The sequence below is a fragment of the Mus musculus genome, chromosome 1 (assembly GCF_000001635.26).
Source record: "Mus musculus strain C57BL/6J chromosome 1, GRCm38.p6 C57BL/6J".
NCBI lineage: Eukaryota > Metazoa > Chordata > Mammalia > Rodentia > Muridae > Mus > Mus musculus.
In genome coordinates, this window is record NC_000067.6 from 18,250,200 (window position 1) to 18,272,524 (window position 22,325).

Consider the following 22,325-nt stretch of genomic DNA (forward strand, 5'->3'; position numbering starts at 1 on the left):
ATGTAGGGTACTTAGGAGAGACCAGTGGACACTCCTTGTCGCTTCAGTCTCTGTGAGCACCTATGAACCCTGGTTAGTTGATTGTGTGAGCCCAGATTTTGTGGTGTCCTTGACTCTTCTGTCTTCTATAGTCCTTCTGCTCTCTTAGGAGTGATTCCTTGAGCTCCTCTTAATATTACTAGCAAGAAATTGTAAAATATTAAACTGTAAAACAGGAATGACCAGAAGTTTCAGCCACTAAGCATGATGACCTGAGTTGATCCTTGGGACCTTCATGTGTGTCCCATGGTAGGTGGACATGGACACAGTACACACATGCATGCGCACACGCACACACACACACACACACGCACACGCACAGAGAGACAGAGAGAGACAGAGAGAGACAGAGAGAGACAGAGAGAGAAAGAGAGAGATGAGGGAGACAGAGATAGACAAACTGGCAGGCAGGCAGGCAGGCAGAAATAGTCAGAGATAAAGTGTAGAAAACAGATTAGGGCTTTATTGTTTTAAAAATTGCATGTATGCTGGGTGGTGGTGTCACACACCTTTAATCCCAGCATTTGGGAGGCAGAGGCAGGAGGATTTCTGAGTTCAAAGCCAGCATGGTCTCCAAAGTGAGGACAGCCAGGGCTACACAGAGAAACCCTGTTTAGAAAACAAAACAAAACAAAACAAAACAAACAAAAACCACATGTATATTTTCCACATACCTCATCTATCTTCTAAGCAGTTACTTAAGAACAATAAAAATAAACACATATATTCACACAAAGTTTTGATAAAAATGTTCACAGCACTTTTATTGCAGTAGAAAATACTCAAAACAATGTAGCTATTCTTCAAAAGATGCAGGAAAATGTATATTCCACTGCAGCTATGCAATGGTTTACTTCTCAGTTCTCAAACTTAATGGTGTGTGCATGGATGGAGATTTGAGCTGGGCTTCAGTGCACTTCTTTTCTGGAATGGACAGTAAGTAGTACTTCTGTGTGGCAGTTTAAATGCAGCACTGGTTCCTCCATCTGATACAGTATCCATAATCATACTCATCAATATCACAGACGGTCTTACACATTCCTCGCACTTTTTCACATCTCTCTATTCCATTCTTGATGTCAATATGACTTCTGGCTGCAATCAAGAAAGAGAGAGACATGAAAGATGGAAGGAAACTCTCTGGAAAGAGAAAGACCAATAGGTGGGAGACAAAAGAGGAAGTAAGGGGTGAATATGGTCAAGGTACGTTTTATACATGCACAGTAATATCCAAATAGAAGCCATTGCTATAGATAAATAATAGATACTAATAAAAATAAGAAAATAAATTTCTTCTTTGATATCTATGCCTAAACATACACACATATATATGAAGTTATCAATATATTAATAATTTGAAAGAAAATATATGGAAATAATGGGGTCAAAGAAGAGGGGGAGGAGCAACTATTTATTACTTTCTTCACAGTTCAGCAGTCATTTGGAGAATGGATGAATCTGCAAGCATTTTGCTTGCTCAATGCCAATGCTAAACTTGAAGGTCAGCAGCACCTGAGCTCTTAGATGTACCTTTTTTATTCTTTATTTACTAAACCAATTTATGTACACTTATTAAAACAATATTTATACTTTTCTATAAAGATTACATTTCACCATTTTTAAAGGACAGTGCATTGTCTTTCATATCTTTACCAAAAGGCTTTGCTGTTTATTCCAGAGATTCCTTTATTTTTAATGACTTTTTAGTTTTTAAGGTTATGATATAATTGCATCTCTTCCCTGTACCTTTTCCTCTCTCCAAAACTTTCCACATACTTCGTGCTTTCTCCTACACTTGTGGCTTCTTCTTTTTAATCTCATTAATTGTTAGTACATGCAGAGATTATTTTTTACTGAAAATTTCTTTCAACTAGAAACAAATTACCTTTCTTCTACCTTTCATCAGTAATACTTAACAAAGAAAATATTCTAAAAATTAATTGTATATATTTTATAAAATGTTTGTTATGTTACTTACATTCATCTAGCCTAAATCTAGACCTTTATATGATAATTAGATTTGATCTGATTTTTGACACTACACCTAAATAATCAAGTAATAGCAGGATAGTGGTCATACAAGACTTGCTGACAGAGTCTGTGTACGTGTTTATGTGGGTGTACACGCAAGTGTATGTATGTGTGCAGAGGACCAAAGCTAAAGTCAGATGCTTTTTCTCCTTACATTACTGGGAGAGAACTTCACACTGGACCCAGAGAATACCTATCCATTGACTATTTTTCTTACACGTGTTCGCTACCGGCCAGGAAAGAACACAGCAAACCGGAATCTTCTGCGGCAAAGCTTTATTGCTTACATCTTCAGGAGCCAGAGAGCAAGAACAAGAGCAAGAAAGCAAGAGAGAGCAAGAAAGCAAGAAAAAGAACAAGAACAAGAAAGCAAGAGAAAGAACAAGAACAAGAAAGCAAGAGAGAGAGAACAAGAAAGCAAGAGAGAGAAAGCAAGAGAAAGAGTGGCAAAACCCCGTCCCTTTTAAGGAGAATTATCCTCCGCCTGGGACGTATTACTCCCTGATTGGCTGCAGCCCATCAGCCCAGTTGTCATCACGAGAAAGGCAGAACACATGGCGGGAAAACTGCCCCTGCACGTGTGCAGATTATGTTTACCACTTAGAACACAGCTGTCAGCGCCATCTTATAATGGCAAATGTGAGGGCGGCTTCCCAAAGATCCCCCTTTTCTTTTAATAAGAGCAATAGGCCACCCATATTAATGAGAGTGGAGATAGAGGTCAAATCCCCAGTGTGCAGGTAAAGGAGCCATGTACAGGATTAGCTCTTAGGCTCACAGGCTTTTACCCAGAGCAACCCTGACCTGCTCCCGTGTCGTTTTTCCTGGGGAGAAGGACACTTGGACACTCAACCTTCTTGAAAGATGACATGTCTCCCTAGAATAGGCTCATATATGCCGCAGAGCCCTTCTACTGCAGTGCTTAGCCGTGCAACTCTCTCGGGCTGCTGAAGCACACTCACTCTATCCCGTGCAATGAGACTAGCCTCGTGGGGTGCAAGAGCTGAGTGGCCAGCGACCTATTGCTTAAGCATAGATAACTATATATCAGGGGAAGCACCATGTTCTAGAGCTGCAAGTGCCTGGGCAATAACCACCTTGTCTCTCCTAGTTTGGGCCTTAAGCTTACAGACCAACCAAAGAAGCAACACTAATCCACAGCAAAGTGTATCTCCAAATAATATCAATCCCACCCATTCTTTAAAGAAGGAAAATGCTGAGGAGATCCAATTGGGTAATCCTTTGACCAGGGACAGGTCCAAGCGCGTGGAGTTGACCTGAATGATGGCAAGTCTCAATTCCCGAAGTGTCTGTTCAAATTCAGCCATCCAATTCTGTAACATATACTGAGAAAGACTTTTTAACAAATTAGCTGCCCTAGTAAATTTCTCATACTGAATGGAAGTAACACATAATGAGAGTTCCCCCAAGCTCCTGACAAACCTTGAGCCAGTCTTGTAAACCTTTGTTCTTTCTTGGGGCTATGGCCGCTCTGCACTCCTGTGTGGCTTGCTCATAAATGAGCTATTCTACCAGAGGTGCGGCTTGCTCTGAATCTCCAAAAATACGCTCTGCTGCCTCTGTTATTCTGGCCACAAAATCTGAGAATGACTCCTGAGGTCTTTGTTAGTTGTCCAGTGGCTTCACCTGCTCGGGAGAGCGCCTTCCAGGCCCTAATAGCCTTTTCATCTGATTCAGAACTATTAAGAACTGGCTCCTTGAGCTTACCTAGTGATGAGTATAGGCTTTTTCTCCTAGAAACCTCCGCTGATTGATCTTTTTTCTTTTCCTTCCTTCTAATCTCTCCCCAGGTATTCTTACCTGACCTAAACTTTTCCTCAGGTTCAAGACCCTTGGAAAGGCCTGTATACTTATTCTGTGCACCATATTTCCTCTTTGCTCCTACTCTCTCTCCCCGCTTTACTTCTGATAGATTGCCCTGAATTTCATCCAGAATTTTCAGCCCTGCCTTAACCACTTGATAACATGTGAAAAGGAACAAAAAGGCTCCTAACACTAGAAAAAGTTCAAGGCCAAACATACCTTGTAAAGCTATTTCCCACTTTACTTCTGATAGACTGTCTTGAATTTCGTTAGAAAGTTCAAGGCCAGACGTACCTTGTAAAGCTATTTCCCACTTTACTTCTGATAGACTGTCTTGAATTTCGTTAGAAAGTTCAAGGCCAGACTTACCTTGTAAAGCTATACTTACGGGTACCCTGTTCCCCAGCTGAAGAGTTCTGAATTCACGCAGTTGAATCCTTCTCAACAGTCTGTTTTACGGGAACACTTCATTACCGTGACCCGCAGTTCTGGTTCCGGAATGAAGAATCTTCCTTGCGCCGGTGATGGTTAACTCCCGTCCCGAGTTTTTCTTCCCGGATTTTCTCGTCCCAGGTTTTCTCGTCCCGGGTTTCAGCACCAACTCTTACACGCGTTCGCTACCGGCCAGGAAAGAACACAGCAAACCGGAATCTTCTGCGGCAAAGCTTTATTGCTTACATCTTCAGGAGCCAGAGAGCAAGAACAAGAGCAAGAAAGCAAGAGAGAGCAAGAAAGCAAGAAAAAGAACAAGAACAAGAAAGCAAGAGAAAGAACAAGAACAAGAAAGCAAGAGAGAGAGAACAAGAAAGCAAGAGAGAGAAAGCAAGAGAAGGAGTGGCAAAACCCCGTCCCTTTTAAGGAGAATTATCCTCCGCCTGGGACGTATTACTCCCTGATTGGCTGCAGCCCATCGGCCCAGTTGTCATCACGAGAAAGGCAGAACACATGGCGGGAAAACTGCCCCTGCACGTGTGCAGATTATGTTTACCACTTAGAACACAGCTGTCAGCGCCATCTTATAATGGCAAATGTGAGGGCGGCTTCCCACATATTTTCTCAAGCTACATTATGGTAGAGAGCCATTGCTATTGTATCCCAAGAACTGGGATTATAGTGGGCCACCACACATTTCTGGTTTTTATTTGGTGCTGAGTATCCAAATTCTGGTCATTACACTTGAACATCAAACACTTTAGTCAGGGAATCATTTCTACTGACCCCACTTTTTTCTTAAAATTTTTAATGGTAATTATATAGCACCATGAGTGAAAATTTACCATCCATATATTTTGGATAGGAATGATATTCCTTAATATTATTATGAATACTTATCAGTTAATATGCAAGTAAAAACTGTACAGTGCTATCCAAAGATAATCCCTAAGGATAAGAGAGTTCCTGAGATGTGATTGGAATCAGTAGACATATATCATACTAACATCAAAACAGGTTTTGGGTAGAAGGAAACACAGCATGCCTTTGCTCACTCATGCTGCAGTACATCTTGTAAAGTACTAGAGAAAGAGAATTGGTGATAAATAATTTTGGAAAAAGGAAAACCTCAAATTATCATTTGCTCCTCTACCAGGAATATATATTTCAAGAAATTTCTTAAGTCTTGACCATGAATATGGCCAAAGGATAGGGTAACCGTTGTGTGTCAGAGCCCTGACTGGACCTTCATAGGAAAACTTTGTAGATAGGAAATCAAGTGTTAAAAACTCAGTACACCAGAATTAATCATAGTTTCCCTAGTTCTTTAGTAATTGACTTTTTCATTGTATCAAGATAAATATTATCTTATCTTTCTGTCTATGTCATCTATCCATGTATCTATCAATTATCTACTATCTCTCTCTCTCTCTCTCTCTCCCTATATATATATATATATATATATATATATATACACACACAAACACACACATACACACACATATATGTGTGTGTGTGTGTCTGTCTGTCTGTATATATGTATGTGTATGCACCAATATATATTTTTACTGACTAGCACATCACCTTTCTGTTAATGACTCTTCATTTAGTCTCATGATGCTCTGGGTGAACACAGGCTGAACTGAAAATGTGTAGAGGTAAGTTTGAAAAGTCATGTGCTCATGCAGTAAATATGTTGACACTAATACAGAAGAAATTTCAATAAAGAGCCAACACTGGATAGGACATGATCTCTCAAGATTAAATAGGGGTGGACTATATCTTTATACAGTCTATTTCATGTGATATCAACTCTTTTGTTGTTGTTGTTGTTTTGTTTTTGTTTTTGTTTTTCGAGACAGGATTTCTCTGTATAGCCCTGTATGTCCTGGAACTCACTTTGTAGGCCAGGCTGGCCTCGAACTCAGAAATCTGCCTGCCTCTGCCTCCCAAGTGCAGGGATTAAAGGTGTGTGCCACCACGCCCGGCTGTGATATCAACTCTTATTGAATGAACATTATTGTGAATTTGAAAAGGTATGTAATAAAGTATATAAGAAATTCTTGTAGTATAAAACTTACTAAGAATTCAAAATAGAGTACTTCAAATGTGATTGACCTTACTTCGCTTTTGGATTCACAGTAAAATTTAACCATAAATGAAGCATTCTTTGTCAGTGTTTAAGACTTGCAATGAAAGTACAGAGACAGCTTTAAAACACATTGTCTTCACTACGGTATAAACACAAGCTCTAATTGTGATGCCCTAGGAGACCTTACATAGTCTGTATTCCTCAATCCTGATCGATTTTATAAGTTGCTTAAAAAGCATGTGTAAAAGTGACTGGGTGTCAATATAATAGACGCAGGAACATAATTTTTGTATTTAGTGAAAAGTACTCATAGTTCTTCAGTAGCTCTCTACTTGTTATTTCCTGTATCACAAAAACATAATACACTGTATGCTCATTTTCTGAACTGAGAAGTGTGGTTTATAATAATATCTTTTTTCAAGTCATTTGATGCAATCACATGGGATGAAATTACCCACATATATTTAAATCCATAGTTCACAAATTCAATTATTCATTTTTCTTAGTATAGAAGATTTATTGGTTTGTGACAGGTTAAACTAATCTTTTAACTTTAGAGTTTTTTTTTTTTCACCACTTTTTTTCCTATAGAGAATTCTTTCTTTTAGCTCATATATTTTTAGTAATAACTAAGTTGTACGGGGTCTTGTTTGAGACAAGACCAGAAAATAAATATTGGCAAATGCAACTGAGAAACTGTATAAGAATTGTAAAGTGGATGCTAAGTCTAGGTTAGTTGACAAGAAGTTAGGTAGAGAAAAACATGAAATATATGAAGAAATAGTCCATTCTGAAGAGATTTGAGAATATTTAGTCTTATCAAGTAAAAATCACATAAAATGACTGAATTTTCAAATGAAATTTTGAGTCAGAAACATTGTAAAGTTACTTGTGTGTATCTGGTAACATGGAGCAACAATGGAGGTCAGGTCTAACCAACTTTTGATTCTTGTAAAAATTCCATCACAGCATTCGATCTAGTTTATAATTCCAAATTCTTTGCCTTCTCCACTCCTAGATATTGTTCCCATTTTCTCCCCTCAGTCACCAACTGAACATTCTTAATAGACATCCTAAGGCTTTTGCACCATGTGAAGTTAGCTGCCAACATCTATATCTGGACATTCTACTGCTCTCTCTCAGTTAACAGAGCCTCCATACTCTGAGGAAATTCTAACCTATTGACTGAAACTTTGCTGGTCTCCTCTTGTCCCAACTCAAAATATCACCATATTCCACACAGCCAGTGGTTTTCTATCTTTTCCAAATACTCATTTCTACAGTCTCTTTTACCTTCCAAAGTTCACATATCCAGTACTGAGTGAATTTGTTCCAGTGATTCAATTTTTTCAAGAAATAACAAAACTTATGCTGTGAGAGCCCATGCAAGAAATCTGAAATTTGTCCTTACTTTTGTCAATCAGTAATGAACTTTAGCTACCTCTAACATACCAAGAATGCACTCAAATTCATATTTTTACTTGTGTGTGTGTGTGTGTGTGTGTGTGTGTGTGTGTGTGTGTGTATGTATTGCATGCATATGTGTATATAGGCGTGTACACATGGCATATGCATGCAGGGCTAAAGCACATCAAAATTCTTCCTCTGTAGTCTCCTTACTCCCTGAGAAAGTCTTTGATTTTGAAGCTTATCTTTCAGCTAAACTGGCTTGCCAGAAGTCTCACATACTCTGTCTGACTCTACCCCTCAATGCTAGGGTAACAAGCACAGAGAACCTTCCTCAGTTTTTAATTCTGATACAAATAGAAAATACTAATTTTTTTCCTATGTATCTTCTTCAAATTTGTCTTAAACTGAATACCTAGGACAGTGTTTTGTGTGTACACTTGAGGGAGGACAGCTCAGAGTTGAGAGGGATGTCATTTCTCAGTTGAACTCTGTAGTGTAGATAGAGAATCAGACATGCTAGGGCAGCCTGCATTAAATATAGAGATAGGCACATTGTTGGCTGAAGAACTTCTAACCATCTTCAACTGCTTGGTAGACCTTACCAAGCTAATTTCTGGGATCCCTATATTGATTGCATATTATACCTCTCTGTTCTCATAGAGGACTTGTAGTATTGACTAAATAGTGGGATAGTTAAAACCCTAAATATTCATTTAATAGTCATAATTTTCTAATAACTTTCTTGATGTGATTAATATACTCACAGAACATTTGTCCATTTTTTTTCTGAATTTCTCAATACACTCCCAGCTAATATATATGGACATAATAAAGATTTGAAAAATTATTCTCACAAGACACAGAGAATGTGATTAGTGATCAGATGTCAATGTTAGTGATTATTTTGTTTTCATTTAAAATTTTATTTTCTGTGAGATTGGATGCTGTGTATTTGCATGTCTTTTAGTCCTTAGAGGAGATATTTATCAAGACATGTAAGCATTTTGATTTTTACCTTTAAAGGAATAAGTGCTGTTGGCATCTAGTGGGTAAAAGCCTGAGCTGCTTCTGCCAGTTAACATGCAATGTAGAGTGTAGCTCTTCTAAAGAGAATTATCCAAATGACATGACCAAGAGAGACAAGGCAGAGAAAGACTGCTGTAAATGAGTACCATAAAACACTTTTGTGTGTGTATGTTGCAAGAGAACACATGAGATAATCAGACTACTTGAATTTATTAAAGACTGAAAAAGGAAAATATACTTAAAGCTGCAATGTATGCTTAGAAAATTACCACTTCATAATGGGGCTCATGTGTTCATTGAATTAAAATGCTGAAAATTCATATATATATATATATATATATATATATATATATATACACACACACACAATTTTTGTGGTGAAAATATATTGCTACCATGTGTATCACAATGTTGTAAACAATGTTTACTATAAATTTCCTCACGCCTTTTGTCTGCATTTGAATCCAGAACTACAGAAAGGCCACAATAAAATAAGTTATTTATTTTCTAAATTTCTGATTTATAGTCTAGTAAATATGTATGTCTTTAAAATTTCCATTCTCCTTAATTAATTTTCCCAAACCTATTCTATTTTATTGGGTGAGTGACTGTTTCACAAGCTTTTTTTATATTGATAGAAACTTCTGAATTGTACTGCTATGCAAATAATAAAAATTAGGAATTTTGGATGGATATTATATGGATTTATTGTGTAGACTTACAGGGAAGAATACTGATGTACTCAGAGGCAGAAAATAATGTGAGGCTAAACAGAGGCAAACCAGAATCCTCACAAGACTTGGAAATGTGTGTTGCTCTCTTGTGTGTATCTCCTCATGTGATACCAGCCCTTAGAAGTAGAGAGCAGAACTAAATTACTGGGCATAGTTTATATTTTGATACAAAATAACTATGTCTGCATTCTTCTTTCTAAAAACGCTCTTCATCATTTGGGATTCATATTTTCCTCTGCTAAATAATAAACACAACTAGACACTAATGGTGATGTGAATTTTCTCCCTATTTTAGATCTCGTATCTTGATTGATCTCTCTTAAGTGCTTTGTCTCTCATGAAAATGATCCATGTTATCAACATCTGATCTCAAAGTCTAGTAGTTTATACATTTTCGTGGGGGTAATAAGCTGACAGTGTATATATGTACTGGAAGACTGTACCTCAAGGGAATTCCCTTTTTTGACTTAGGTGTTCCCATCATATTAATATGTCAACTATTTCAAGACACAAAATCCTGAGTACTGTTGGAGGAACTTTCACAATATTGTCTCATTTTTGAATGTACCAATTAATGCTTGAGCTAGGACCACTTCTGAAAAATTCAGAATTAAATTGTATTTAATCATTTTTGCTTTATGGAGACACACGTATCTTGGAAGTCCTGCTGGGAAGACTTAATGAGACTTGTTCTTCTTCTTGGGTAATGTGTCCTTTTCATCCTCCATCTTTAATTCTACATGCAACAGTGAGTTCCAGGTCTTATGCAGAAAGAAATCCTAAGTTCCTTTTCAGAGCACTGAAGTTTACAGTGACCTCTACGCATTTTGCATTCTTTCCTCAAATCCAAGCTACCATACTCAGGATAACTCTTTTTAGCTGCAAGAAGGAAAGGATAACTAGAATTAGGAATCAGTGTATGACATAGCCGCAAGGAGATCATTCTAGAGACAAAGGATTATAGGATGACCATTCTCAAATGCTGGGAACAGTTTAAGTAAAGTTGCTGTCACCTAATATAAGGGATATCACAGAAAGTGTACTGGGACTAAATAGTTGTTCAGAAGTGACTGAGTGGTGATGGCTCAAGGACAGTTCCTAAAGACAATGGAAAGACGGAATTTACACTGTCTGGCCTTCTTTCTGCCATTGTCCATAGAATTAGAAATGTCTGTTTCTGCTCTCATAAATGATCAACCTGAATCCTGGGCCTTCATTAATTATTACTAACATTTTCATTGCAATTTAACTATATCTTTCAAAACATTTAGAATTAGGCAATGTTAAACAGATTATTCAAATGCTCAAAAATTTCCTGGACATTTATTGATTTCCCTCAAATACATTAATTACATTATATCTATATATAATAGAAGCATTGATCAAAGGGAAAAGAGGAGAGGAAAAAAGAGAAAGGGAGAAAAAGAAGGAGGATGGAAAGGATGGTTTAGAATTTACATTTATTTTTGGCTCTTACTTGGTTTTTAAAGTAACCATACCACTTCTGAAATAATAGTTGTTTAAAAGGGCATTTTTCAAAATTTTATTTGTTAGTATTGATAATTAATAAATTTGTATAGGGGCCAAATTCACCCTGGTATCACTTTCTTATGGTGTATAGTTCCACAGGCACACACTTATTTCCACATTGTATATAAATGTTTGTATTTCATTGAAAATTGAGCTTACAGGCTACATAAAAGCAGAAATCCCTGCTTATTTTATTTCTTTGGAAAAAGGAAGTTTACTAAAATTTCATTTTGATTCTTTTTGAAGTAGAAAAAAAAAGAGCAATTGAAGAATTTGTAGTTGGTGCCATGAGGAGTTTCTACCAATATTGATATTCTGCTATGGTGAACACTGGCATATTTTTGTCTAGAATTATGAAACTGGAATTATACTACAATATAATATCCTAATATGATTAAGAATTTCTTTAAATTGTATGTAAATCTATAGCAATATACAATATAAATTTGCACAGAATGATTCTCAAAATAATTCTATCATCTACAACTTCTGTTTACATTTATTTATTTATTTATTTATTTATTCATTTATTCATTTTATCATAAATGTTTTGGAAGAATTGGGGAAAACAGACAATGTGTTTTCTTTAATAAAAAAATTTTGTTGTCCTATACTTATAGCATATGTAGGAGTTTTTAAATGCCTGTTGATAATACAACAATTTCCAACTTGTCAGAAAATGATGAAAAATGGAGCTACAAAAAAGTATTCCATTTCTAGTGTCTAGAAAATGCAGAAGAAAGCTGTTATTTAAATGGAAACTCCCTCTATAGAAATTTTAAGGACATTAGTCAGTGGTAATAAAATGGCATGTGGTTATGCAAAAGCCACATTGGTACATTGGTTGGTACATTAGTAGATATGGTGGGCAGATTTTATATGAGTTACTGGAAGAAGTGGAGAAGGAATCAAAATGTGTTGTATGCGATATATCAAAATTAGAATTTTTTCAGAGTTTACAATCTTTTCTGTCTTGGAATGTCTTAGAAGGCTCTGTCATTGAACAGGTAACAGAGTAAAAACCTCCAGAGTCCTTTCGTTAAAATGAAGAAGGAAAGAATGGGATAAAAGGAACTATTCAAACTTCATCTTCTTTTCTTGTGGCTTGGAGTCTCCCCCTCCTCCTCTCCCACCTTGGACACCTCCTTTGCCTCCAAACCCTCCCAGGCCTCTTCTGCCCAATCTGCCTCTTTCACTTCTGCCTCCACCTCAGCCACCAAAGCCACCTTCACCCTTAGGTTTGGCTCAGTCCAAGGCAACTGTGTTTCCATCAATTTCTCCATCTTCCATGGCCTCCTTGGCAACTTTGGTATTTTCTTCACTATTAAAGTCTACAAAACCAAACCTGTTAGAAGAACCAGTTTCCTGATCAATGCCTCTTTTAAGTCTCTTCAGTGGAATCCTCAGACAAACAGAGTTTTGGATAGTTGACTTCTATCATTGGGTCCTTGCTCCAGCTTGATTGTTCTGCCCTCAATTTCCATTTTATTACAGAATTTAAAGCTTCTTTAGAATCTTCAAATGAAGCAAATTCTATAAATGCATACCCTTTAGATTTGCCATGTGGGTTCTGGGGCACTCTGATAAAAGTTGATTTCTCAAATACTTCCTCAAGAGTTTATTTTGTTGCATTGTAGGAACAGTTACTTAAAACCAAATTTTCTTTTCACTACTCCAAGTGCTATTCTTTTCAGTTCTCTCTTGCCTTTGTCCTTTCTCTCCAGTATAGTAGAGTGAAACAGATCGTCCATCAATTTCTGCCCCCAGCTTTTCTTCCAAGCTTTTTCTGCATCAGCCTCAGACTTAAATTCAATATAAGCAATGCCTTTCCTTTTCCCATCCTGGCTGACTAATCTGATCTCCATGACGTCTTCAAACACTTCTTTAATTCACCCTCAGTGAGGTTGAAAGAGAGGTTTTTGGCTAAAAGTGTTCTTGCAGCTTGAACTTTCTTACTATCTCTTCCTTTTGGTTTTGCAAGTTCAATTTCATTGCCAAACACTTTTAAACCAGTGAGCTCCAAGGCCTTTTGTAGGTCTTCAGCAGACTCAAATTTAGAAAATTAAAGATAATTATCTATAAAATTTTAAGAGTAGCACACATGACATCCTATATATTTAAATATTATTGTTATCTTTGTGTTAGTCTCTGGAATAGTGTATGCTCACCATTTATATGAAGGTTCCTATAAAGGTCAGAGAGATCATTATATTCCCTAGATTTGACGTTGTAGGTGGAGTGCAAATAGCTACTGTGAATGCTGGGAAGTGTGAACTTATACACAAGACTTTCTGTTAGAACTGTGAGCACTCGTAAGCACTCAGCCATCTACCCAGCTCTGGTGATATATGTTTTTACTCATTTTAGTTCTATTTCCATAGATTGGTGAGCTGTAAACTGAAAATAAGCCTACTAATTGTCATTGAAATTATATTATACCCGAGTTTGAAAAGAAAATAACATCCAGACATAGTGATAGTGTTTTTCAAGTATTTTGGTCTGTATTAATGAGTTCTCTATAGGTTTAGTTCATGTTTAATTTTAAAGAAGCACACCTTCCTTATGAAACTAATTTATGCCACTCTATGATCTAAATGATTTATAATTTCCAAGCCTGTATTGAATGTTCATTTTTCCCTTTGTTGAAGGAATAGATAAGTAACTAGTTATTAGTGATGGCACATGAGGAGGTAAACGATAAAGAAGATAAAGACTTGAAATACATTTACATAATAAATTATTGTAGAAAACATAGAAAACAATCCAATATGTTTTAGAGACCATATGAAACCTAGGGTACATAATGGAAAAACAGTCTACAATGAATGAATGAATGAATGAATGAATGAATTCATTAATGAATAATTAATATAAAAAAATAATTGAAAATGAGTATCCGTATTTTGCATTTGTGAGGTTAACACATGTGTATCACTATATAGGATGACCCGCATTTTACTTCATTTCTGATGGAAAGGAATAGTTCGCGGGGTAGTAATGACAGGAAATAGTTAAAGCTCTAGTTAGAAGACTGTTATATGAATGTCATCAGGAAGTGTGTGCTGTGTAGAAGTTTGGATCAGGCGGGAGAAATTGTAGTAAGAAGGAAGAAAGAACAATGCAATTTACTGTCAAAACAAACAAACAAAAATAAACACATAAAAGACCAACCAGGGCCATAATTGGCTTGTAATTTTGAAAATAGAATGCCAAAAAGAACTTCATGAATAGTCTATTATTGTAGAGTACAGTGAAACTGAAGTAAATATTGTAACACTGATTTATTTAAACCTTGCTGTTAATGATGCCCAACAATAGTTTTTCCCAATGAGGTATGAGATGATTATACCTACTTTCATTTTAAACTTTGTAATCATTTTAGATTTTAACATATTGGAGTATGAACCCACTGGAAGCCAATCCCACTATGTATTATAACCTTCATATGCAAAATAATATTCATAAGCATAAGCATCAGTAAGTAAGAAGTATTAATACAATTTTATTGCCTAACCTATATTTTATTCTTGTCTTACCAGGTTTCCTCCTAGTAACTGTTTCTGTTATAGGGGCAATTTAAGAATAGCATAATAAATCCAGTATAATAATCTTCTCATTTGTTGAGTGTTTTATAATTTAAACAAACAGCAACTGATGCCTCCCCAACTCCATTACTATAAGTACTCTAGACAAATATTTCCATATTACCTGTTAATATTGTGGCCCCAAAGAGCAGAATAAAGAAAAATAGATGAAACTTCATGGTACAGTTTCTTGGACAAGAAAAGGCAATGGATCTTTTGAAAGTCAGTAGGTTTTGTAGTCAGGAAAAAATGACCACTTCTATTTAAAGCACCTTTAACTACTGAAGCTTGCAAAAACCAAAATTATTTGCCTGTGTGGGTGATTCCTTCTACTTTTCAAAGAACATGGTCATAAAATTATTTCTAGTAAATTTCCTTAAGAAAGCAAAGCCTAATTAGATTAATGTTAAGGAAATGTCACAATAATCAACTTTTTTCAGAATATTTGAATAACAAATAGTTGTTTAAAATGACCATTAAAATACAGCTACATGACCTCATTTATATATGTGTTGAGCTTACTATTCAAAAGGAGCTATTATTGTTGTAATTCAGTGTTGTCTCTCAGGATGTCAGAGCTGAGATATCAATTGAATTCTCGTGTTTCATGGGGTAAAATAACTAGAGGCTCAAAGACCCAGTGATTTGTTTCTATTCTAAAATACAATCATTTACATGTAACATAACCAGGAATTCCCTATTCACTGATGATTATAGGGAAGATATCCACACATTTAAATGATAATTAGTTAATTATTTAACACACATTTTCAAAATTTACACCATCCTTTTTATGGACCTGAAAGTCCATGCTTATTTTACATAGAGTAAAAAAGTTTCTGGGAGTCAGCCCAGCTTACAGAAACTGATACTTTTGTAAAAAGGAAGCTATCAAGTCTCCTAACACAGGGTCAGGTTAAAAAAAACAAAACAAAATAACAATAACAACAACAAACCAGAAAACAAACAAACAAAAAACTCTTGCACTGTGGTTCTTAACTTTTACCTACATAATAATTTCCAAGATGGCTTGTTCAATCAAGATTTGATTTTGGATTTAGAAGGTTTTAAATGGAGGTTAAGCATTTGTACTTCAAATGTGACCCAGAAAAATTACCACTACTATAAGAGACTACACATTGCTCTGGAAAATATGATTTATTTGTTCCATACAAATAGTAAATATGATGGAATAGTACAGATTCATAAAGATTATATGGGGCTGGTTTGAGATTTTTATGAAGATTATATGGGACTGGTTTGAGACTTCCATCCTACATTTTCACCACAGGAGACAAAGAGAAAGGATAGGTGAACTTATAGACTTGGTGATGTTCTGCATAACAAGTGTTTCATATAATACATAATAATGAAAACTGTGGAATTAAGTCAAAGTCAAAGAAGGGAATTCAAGTCCCAAGACAGAGTATTTTCTACCTGAGAAAGAAGAAAGCACGGGGAATTCATCATGTTGAACAGAACTAGTCCATTGCTATTTGATTATGTGCTTTATTTTTACTTCATAACTCACTGGGCTTTATCTTTAATTTATAAATCTCTGTGCTTTAATAAATGCTGGAGACTTAACTCTCTCTTAGTGTTCTGTGCTTCAACAGTGCTGAAAACTTAACTCTTTATGCTTAAATAAACATTGGTCTCTTACTCTATAAATCTCTTGTTATTTGTGCTTATGTAAGTGCTAAAGTTTGGCAAATTAACAAATCGAAGAATTTATTCCTAGAGCTCCTTTCCCTGGCAGATCATCTAGGAGTCCCTTGCTGGCTAGACAAGAGGTTCAGAACTCACTAATTTCTTTTGAACCAGAAAGAAAAGGGGTCACTCACACAGAACATATACATTGGGTAAAGTGGTAAACAGCCACACTGTCTTTCTTTATTGTTTTCAGCTACTTATAGTTTTTAGAGAAAAAGTTCACTATGTAAGAAAGAATTACCTCATAGATAACAAGTTCAGAGCACTATTTCATACCGTAAGTTCATTATATATTCAAAGCAACAGCTTTTACACTGCTTTGCATTATCATAGTGCACACCTGTGATTTTATCTTTGGACGTGGATGTTTTTCCTTGAACACAAATTTGTGCCAAGACTATGACTCCTTTTATTGTAATTTATGAAAGTTTATTGTATTTCTTATTACTCAGATTTTACTTACTATTATGAAAAGTGTCAAATTTTATTATTTTTTATTGGTTATTTTATTTATTTACATTTAAAATAATATTCCCCTTCTCGGTTTCTGCTTTGCGAACTCCCTATCCCATTCCCCCTACCCCTTGTTTCTATGAGGGTGCTCCCCCACGCACTGACCCACTCTAGTCTCACCACCCTAGCATCCCCCTATGCTGGGTCACAGAGCCTCCACAGGACCAACAGCCTCCTCTCCCATTGATGCCAGATAAGACAATCCTCTGCTACACATTCACTTGGAGCCATGTGTACTCTTTGGTTGGTGGTTTAGTCCCTAGGAGCTCTGACTGGGGAAAGTGGGGGTGGGGGGAGCTGGTTGGTTGATATTACTGTTCTTACTATGGAGTTACAAACCCCTTCAGCTCCTTCAGTCCTTCCCCTAACTCCTCCACTGGGGTCCCTGTGCTCAATCCGATGGTTGGCTATGACCATCCACATCTGTATTGGTCAGGCTCTGGCAGAGCCTCTCAGGGGACAGCTATATCAGGCTGTTGTCACAAGAGCTTCTTGGCATAATCAATAGTGTCTGGGTTTAGTGTCTACAGATGGGATGGATTCCTAGGTGGTGCTGTCTTTGGTTGTGATGTTGTTTGCTTCAGTCTCTGCTCTACTTTGCGCCTACATTTCCTTTAGACAGGAACAATTCTAGGTTAATATTTTTAGATGGGTGGGTGGCCCCATTCATCAACTGGGAGTCAGTGCCTAACCACTGGAAATGATCTCTACAGGTTCTATATCCCCTTTGTAAGGTATTTAGGCTAATGGCATCCCCATTGTTTCCTGGCATCTGTGACATCTAAAAACACTAGAATGAATAGAAGCCAATGCATCCAAGAGGAGTAGATAGGAAATAATCAAACTCAGGGATGAAATCAACCAAGTAGAAACAAAGAGAGCAATACAAATAATCAACTAAACCAGGAGCTAATTCTTTAAGAAAACAAGATAGATAAACCCTTATCCAGTTTTACCAGAGGGCAGAGAGACAGAATCCAAATTAATAAAATCAGAAATGAAAAAGGGAGACATAATGGGAACCAAGGAAATTTTAAAAATTCATCAGATCCTACTACAAAAGACTATTCTTTAACAAATTGGAAAATCTGGATGAAATGGACAATTTTCCAGACAGATACCATGTGCCAAAGTTAAATCAGGATCAGATAAATGATCTAAACAGTTTCATAACCTCTAAAGAAATAGAAGCAGTTATTAAAAGTCTCCCAACCACATAAAGGCCAGGACCAGATGAGTTTAGTGCAGAATTCTATCAGACCTTCAAAGAAGACCTAATATCAATATTCTTCAAATTATTCCTCAAAATAGAAACAGAAGGAACACTACCTAACTCATTCTATGAAGCCACAGTTAGGCTGATACCTAAATCACATAAAGACCCAACAAAGAAGGACAATGTTAGACCAATTTCCCTTATCAAAATCGATGCAAAAATACTCAATAAAATTCTCTCAAGCTGAAACCAAGAATACATCAAAAAGATCATTCACCATGTGCAATACACACTCCAGTGAAGTCTGCTTGGCAGGCTGAGAGGCCTGGAAGCACGCATGAGGCAAAGAGTTTCAAGGAAACCCAACCTGGAACCTTGGCATTCTCATGACACTTATACTCATACCCTATCCCCGTTAGTCTGGTGTATGGATCCATGTGCTCTCTTTTAGTATTATTTTATTATAAGTGCCTTTAAAGATTGAATTCTGACATAGATAAGCATTTGCCAGTATTCCAATGTCCCAGAAAAATCCTTGAAGCCGACAAACTTGGAATTCAGTAGGAATTCAGTAAGAATGTTACCCATTCAGTAACATTCAAATTTACTTTTAGTAGAGACAGCGAAACTAATTAGGCATTACAAAGAACAGAGCCCGAATAGCTCAGGGCTGGTCTGTAGAGTGTTTACTTGGGACAATAGCCGGCCTTACCCAGACAAGGGAATACACAACACAGATGCAGACAGGGACCAAAAGGGTCTGCGACAACCATGATCAAGTAGGCTTCATTCCAGAGATGCAGGGATGGTCCAATATATGGAAATCCATCAAAGCAATCCACTATATAAACAAACTCATTGAAAAAATATTTTGATTCTAAATTTACTACATCTTTTGAGCAAAACAACTAAAACCATTTCTTAAAACTTTCATCTTAAGATTATTTAAATCAAATCAGGAATTCTGTAAAATCAGTAATTCATCTAAACAGTAATGGTTCATGAAAGTTTATCTTTATGTAGACCTGCAGGAAATTTGCTCAAACGGCTGGCTAATGTCCAGGAATATTGAGACTATGTAATAGTGAGAGCAAAGGCCTATCAGCTGCATAAAGCAATCCAGAAATGAGGTCTTTGGAACCATGCTTCTCAGAGCTCACCCATCATTAGCCATGTAAAGATGGTGGGCCAACTCCATGAAGGCCACCTTCTAGGATAGCCTTGGTCTATCCTAGATGGTTTCTGACAAAGAAGCCTGTTTAGGTCCTCTGTACAGGTCGCCTACTGTCTGTGGTCAGGCTTTTTGTTGGAAACTTTAGACAGACTGGTTCGGTGACCTGACCAGTAGGTGGCAAATTCTGACAAGTAGATAAATGAAATTCGGTGTACATCCTATTGTCCTGATAAGAATAGTGACTGGGTTCTTAGCCTAGAAGCCTTCTCAGAGGAGAAAGTGAGTGGATAATGGGAGAAGAGTTTGAGAGGATGGGGCTGGGAGGAGAGGAAAAACATGTCTGAGATCAGGATGTAAAGTGAATAAATAAATTAATTATTGAAGAAAAAAAAAAAAGACAACCTGTAAGATCAAGTCTGCAGAATCTGTTTCCAAGGAAGAATTTGTTTCTCAATTCATCAGGCTTGGTGATAGGGCTAGGTGCCTGCACCTTAGAACTACCTTCTGCTCCAACAAGGAAAGTCCTAGACTTTAAGTCTATGATGGCACCCTCCAGATCTCATCATCCCTCACAACTTTTGTCTTCTTTTTATTAAATAACTTATTATGTATAACTTATGCTGCCCACATACACATGGCCATTATGTCTGTGATAGATTAAATATGCTTGATCCAAGGAGTGGCACTATTAGGAGGTGTATTGTTGGAGTAGGTGTGTCCTTGTTGAAGAATGTGTGTCACTGTGGGGGTGGGATTTCAGACCCTTCTCCTTGCTGCCTGAAAGGCAGTCTTCTGGGTCCCTTTGGAACAAGATGTAAAACTCTCAGCTCTGTCTCCAGCACCATGACTGCCTGGATCCTGCCAAGCTTCCTGCCTTGAGGATAATGGGCTTAATCTCTAAACTTGTAAGCTAGCCCCAATTAAATGGTGTCCTTTATAAGAGTTGCCTTGGTAATAGTGTCTCTTCACAACAATGGAAACACTAAGACAGGGCCATCCAATGGAACATGTTCCATTTCTCTTATATTTTTGGATGTGAGCCTAGCTTTTAGGCTGAGCCATCTCTCAGCCCACATGTTCCATTTCTCAATGGTAGCATTCTTTAAAAAAAAAATGACTTCTTCTTTCCTGGAAGCCATAAACTGTCAATAGCTCCTCAGCTAGATGTAGGAGCTCATGAGTTCCTTCACTTCCTATGCTGGGTTGTTAACTTGATTTTCAACAGGTCATGTGCAGGTAACCACAGCTGCTATGAATTCATGAGTACATTATCCTGCCCCATCCAGAAGAGATTATTTTTGTCCAGTCCTCCACTACCTCTGGTGGATTGTGGTATAGCTGTCCCACTAGTGGCTGAACCTTACACAAACATTTAGTCTTTTCACTTGGACCATTTGTGAGTTAACCACCATCCATTACAGAAATAAATTCTCTGATGTTGTCTGAGAGCTGAATGAATCTATGAGTATATCGATCATGTAAGGCAATTAGATAATACTAGATTTAGTAAGATAATACTAGATTTACATCTGTGGCTTGTGAGCTCACAACCATAGTTCTTAGTTAGATTTGAAATACCATATAGGCATTTCTTCCTATAAGGTGAACCATAAATACAATCAAAATGACGTTTCCATAACTTTGGTGCTACTATTACACAATAGACATAGCTTAGCATGCTGATCATTACAATATCTCACAGGAGAAATAACTAGGTAAATTTTTGATGTTTTTCTGTTAGCATACTAACAGACTTCCTTCTTTCATTATGCAAGCTAGCCAGCAGGAAGTGGGCTTCCTTCAACACTGAGTGCAATATCAAATTGATTGATGACATGTGCTTTGTGTGTGTGTGTGTGTGTGTGTGTGTGTGCGTGTGTGTCTGTGTCATGAGCATATAAATGTGTGCATGCATATGTTTTAGGGTGCGTGTATCTGTGTATGCATACATATGTACGTGTTTGGATACCAGTATGCCAAAGCACATGTGTGGAAGTTAGGAGATATCTTGAGGGAATTATTTCTCTACTTCTGCCATATGGGACCCGGAAGTTGAATTCAGTTCTTTAGGCTAGGTGGCAAGTGCCTTTGCTTGCTGTGCCATTTTGCTGGCCTTATAGTTGTAATCTTACTTTATAAAAAGCTAGCTGTGACTGGGAAAGGAATAAATCTCCAAACCCCAATTTCCACTTTCACTTATGGTATACTTGCAACAATAACACTGTAATACCATACACTATGCATGATATATTTTTAAAGCTAATTCATAAGAAGTTCTTTGCATATTCATTCCATCTATCCCCCTCCACAATCCCCTTCATAATTTTCCTCGGAAAACGATTTTCATTTATAAATACATGAATCTAACAAAATAATTCTTAAATAAACACCACTGAGCCTCTAACGAGAAACCAGTGCATGGTGTCAGCTAAATACTAGTGTTTTGTCAGACAATTTGAGGAACATATATAACCCATTATCAGAAGACATTGTATAGACTATCACTAGAGGCAGGAGTCATATAATTTTTGCCAATAGCCTAGAAGACAAAGAGCCCATACTCGTTTTTTTATGAAGACTATTTGTCAGGATGGGCTCACTAGTCCCTTCAACCTTAAAGAAAATTCACCTGCCTATTTTTTATTCCATATCTCTGATCTCCTTTTCATTTGAGCTTTTATTTTATAAACACCTTGATCCTTTAAGATATAAATCTGTCTCTTGCCAATTTTGTAACTCAAAATTATTGTTCTTTTATTCAAGAAGCAGCTCTACTTTACTAGCCTCTTATGACAATAGTATGTGAAGTGTAAAAATAAGTGTGAGTGGCATTTTCAGATTTTTGTAGGAGATGTGGTATTTTCAATAAAGTAAATGGCCAAAAAGGCATGTGCAGTGTATGAATGCAAGTACAAACATTAAAAGTTACGAAACCTGTAACATTCATCTAATCTTATATAACTCACAATTGAAAAAACGAAGAACAACCCTTTAGTAGAAGCTTCAA

At 36.8% G+C, this 22,325-nt stretch overlaps 1 protein-coding gene and 1 pseudogene across 2 annotated transcripts; both read right to left on the minus strand.

Moving 5' to 3' along the window:
• Positions 1 to 778: 778 nt before the first annotated feature.
• Defb41 (defensin beta 41) lies at positions 779 to 14,939 on the minus strand. 2 transcript variants are annotated; one of them, NM_183124.3, is made up of 2 exons: positions 14,827 to 14,939; positions 779 to 1,134 (listed from the first exon to the last, which is right to left on the minus strand). In NM_183124.3, the coding sequence occupies exons 1-2, from the start codon at positions 14,879 to 14,881 to the stop codon at positions 1,001 to 1,003; spliced, it is 189 nt and encodes a 62-aa protein (NP_898947.1). In that variant the 5' UTR covers positions 14,882 to 14,939; the 3' UTR covers positions 779 to 1,000. The 2 variants fall into 2 exon arrangements, with proteins under 2 accessions (NP_898947.1, NP_001035116.1); NM_001040027.3 differs by lacking the exon at positions 779 to 1,134 and adding an exon at positions 10,192 to 10,467.
• Positions 12,196 to 13,180, minus strand: Gm17837 (predicted gene, 17837; annotated as a pseudogene).
• Positions 14,940 to 22,325: the final 7,386 nt, after the last annotated feature.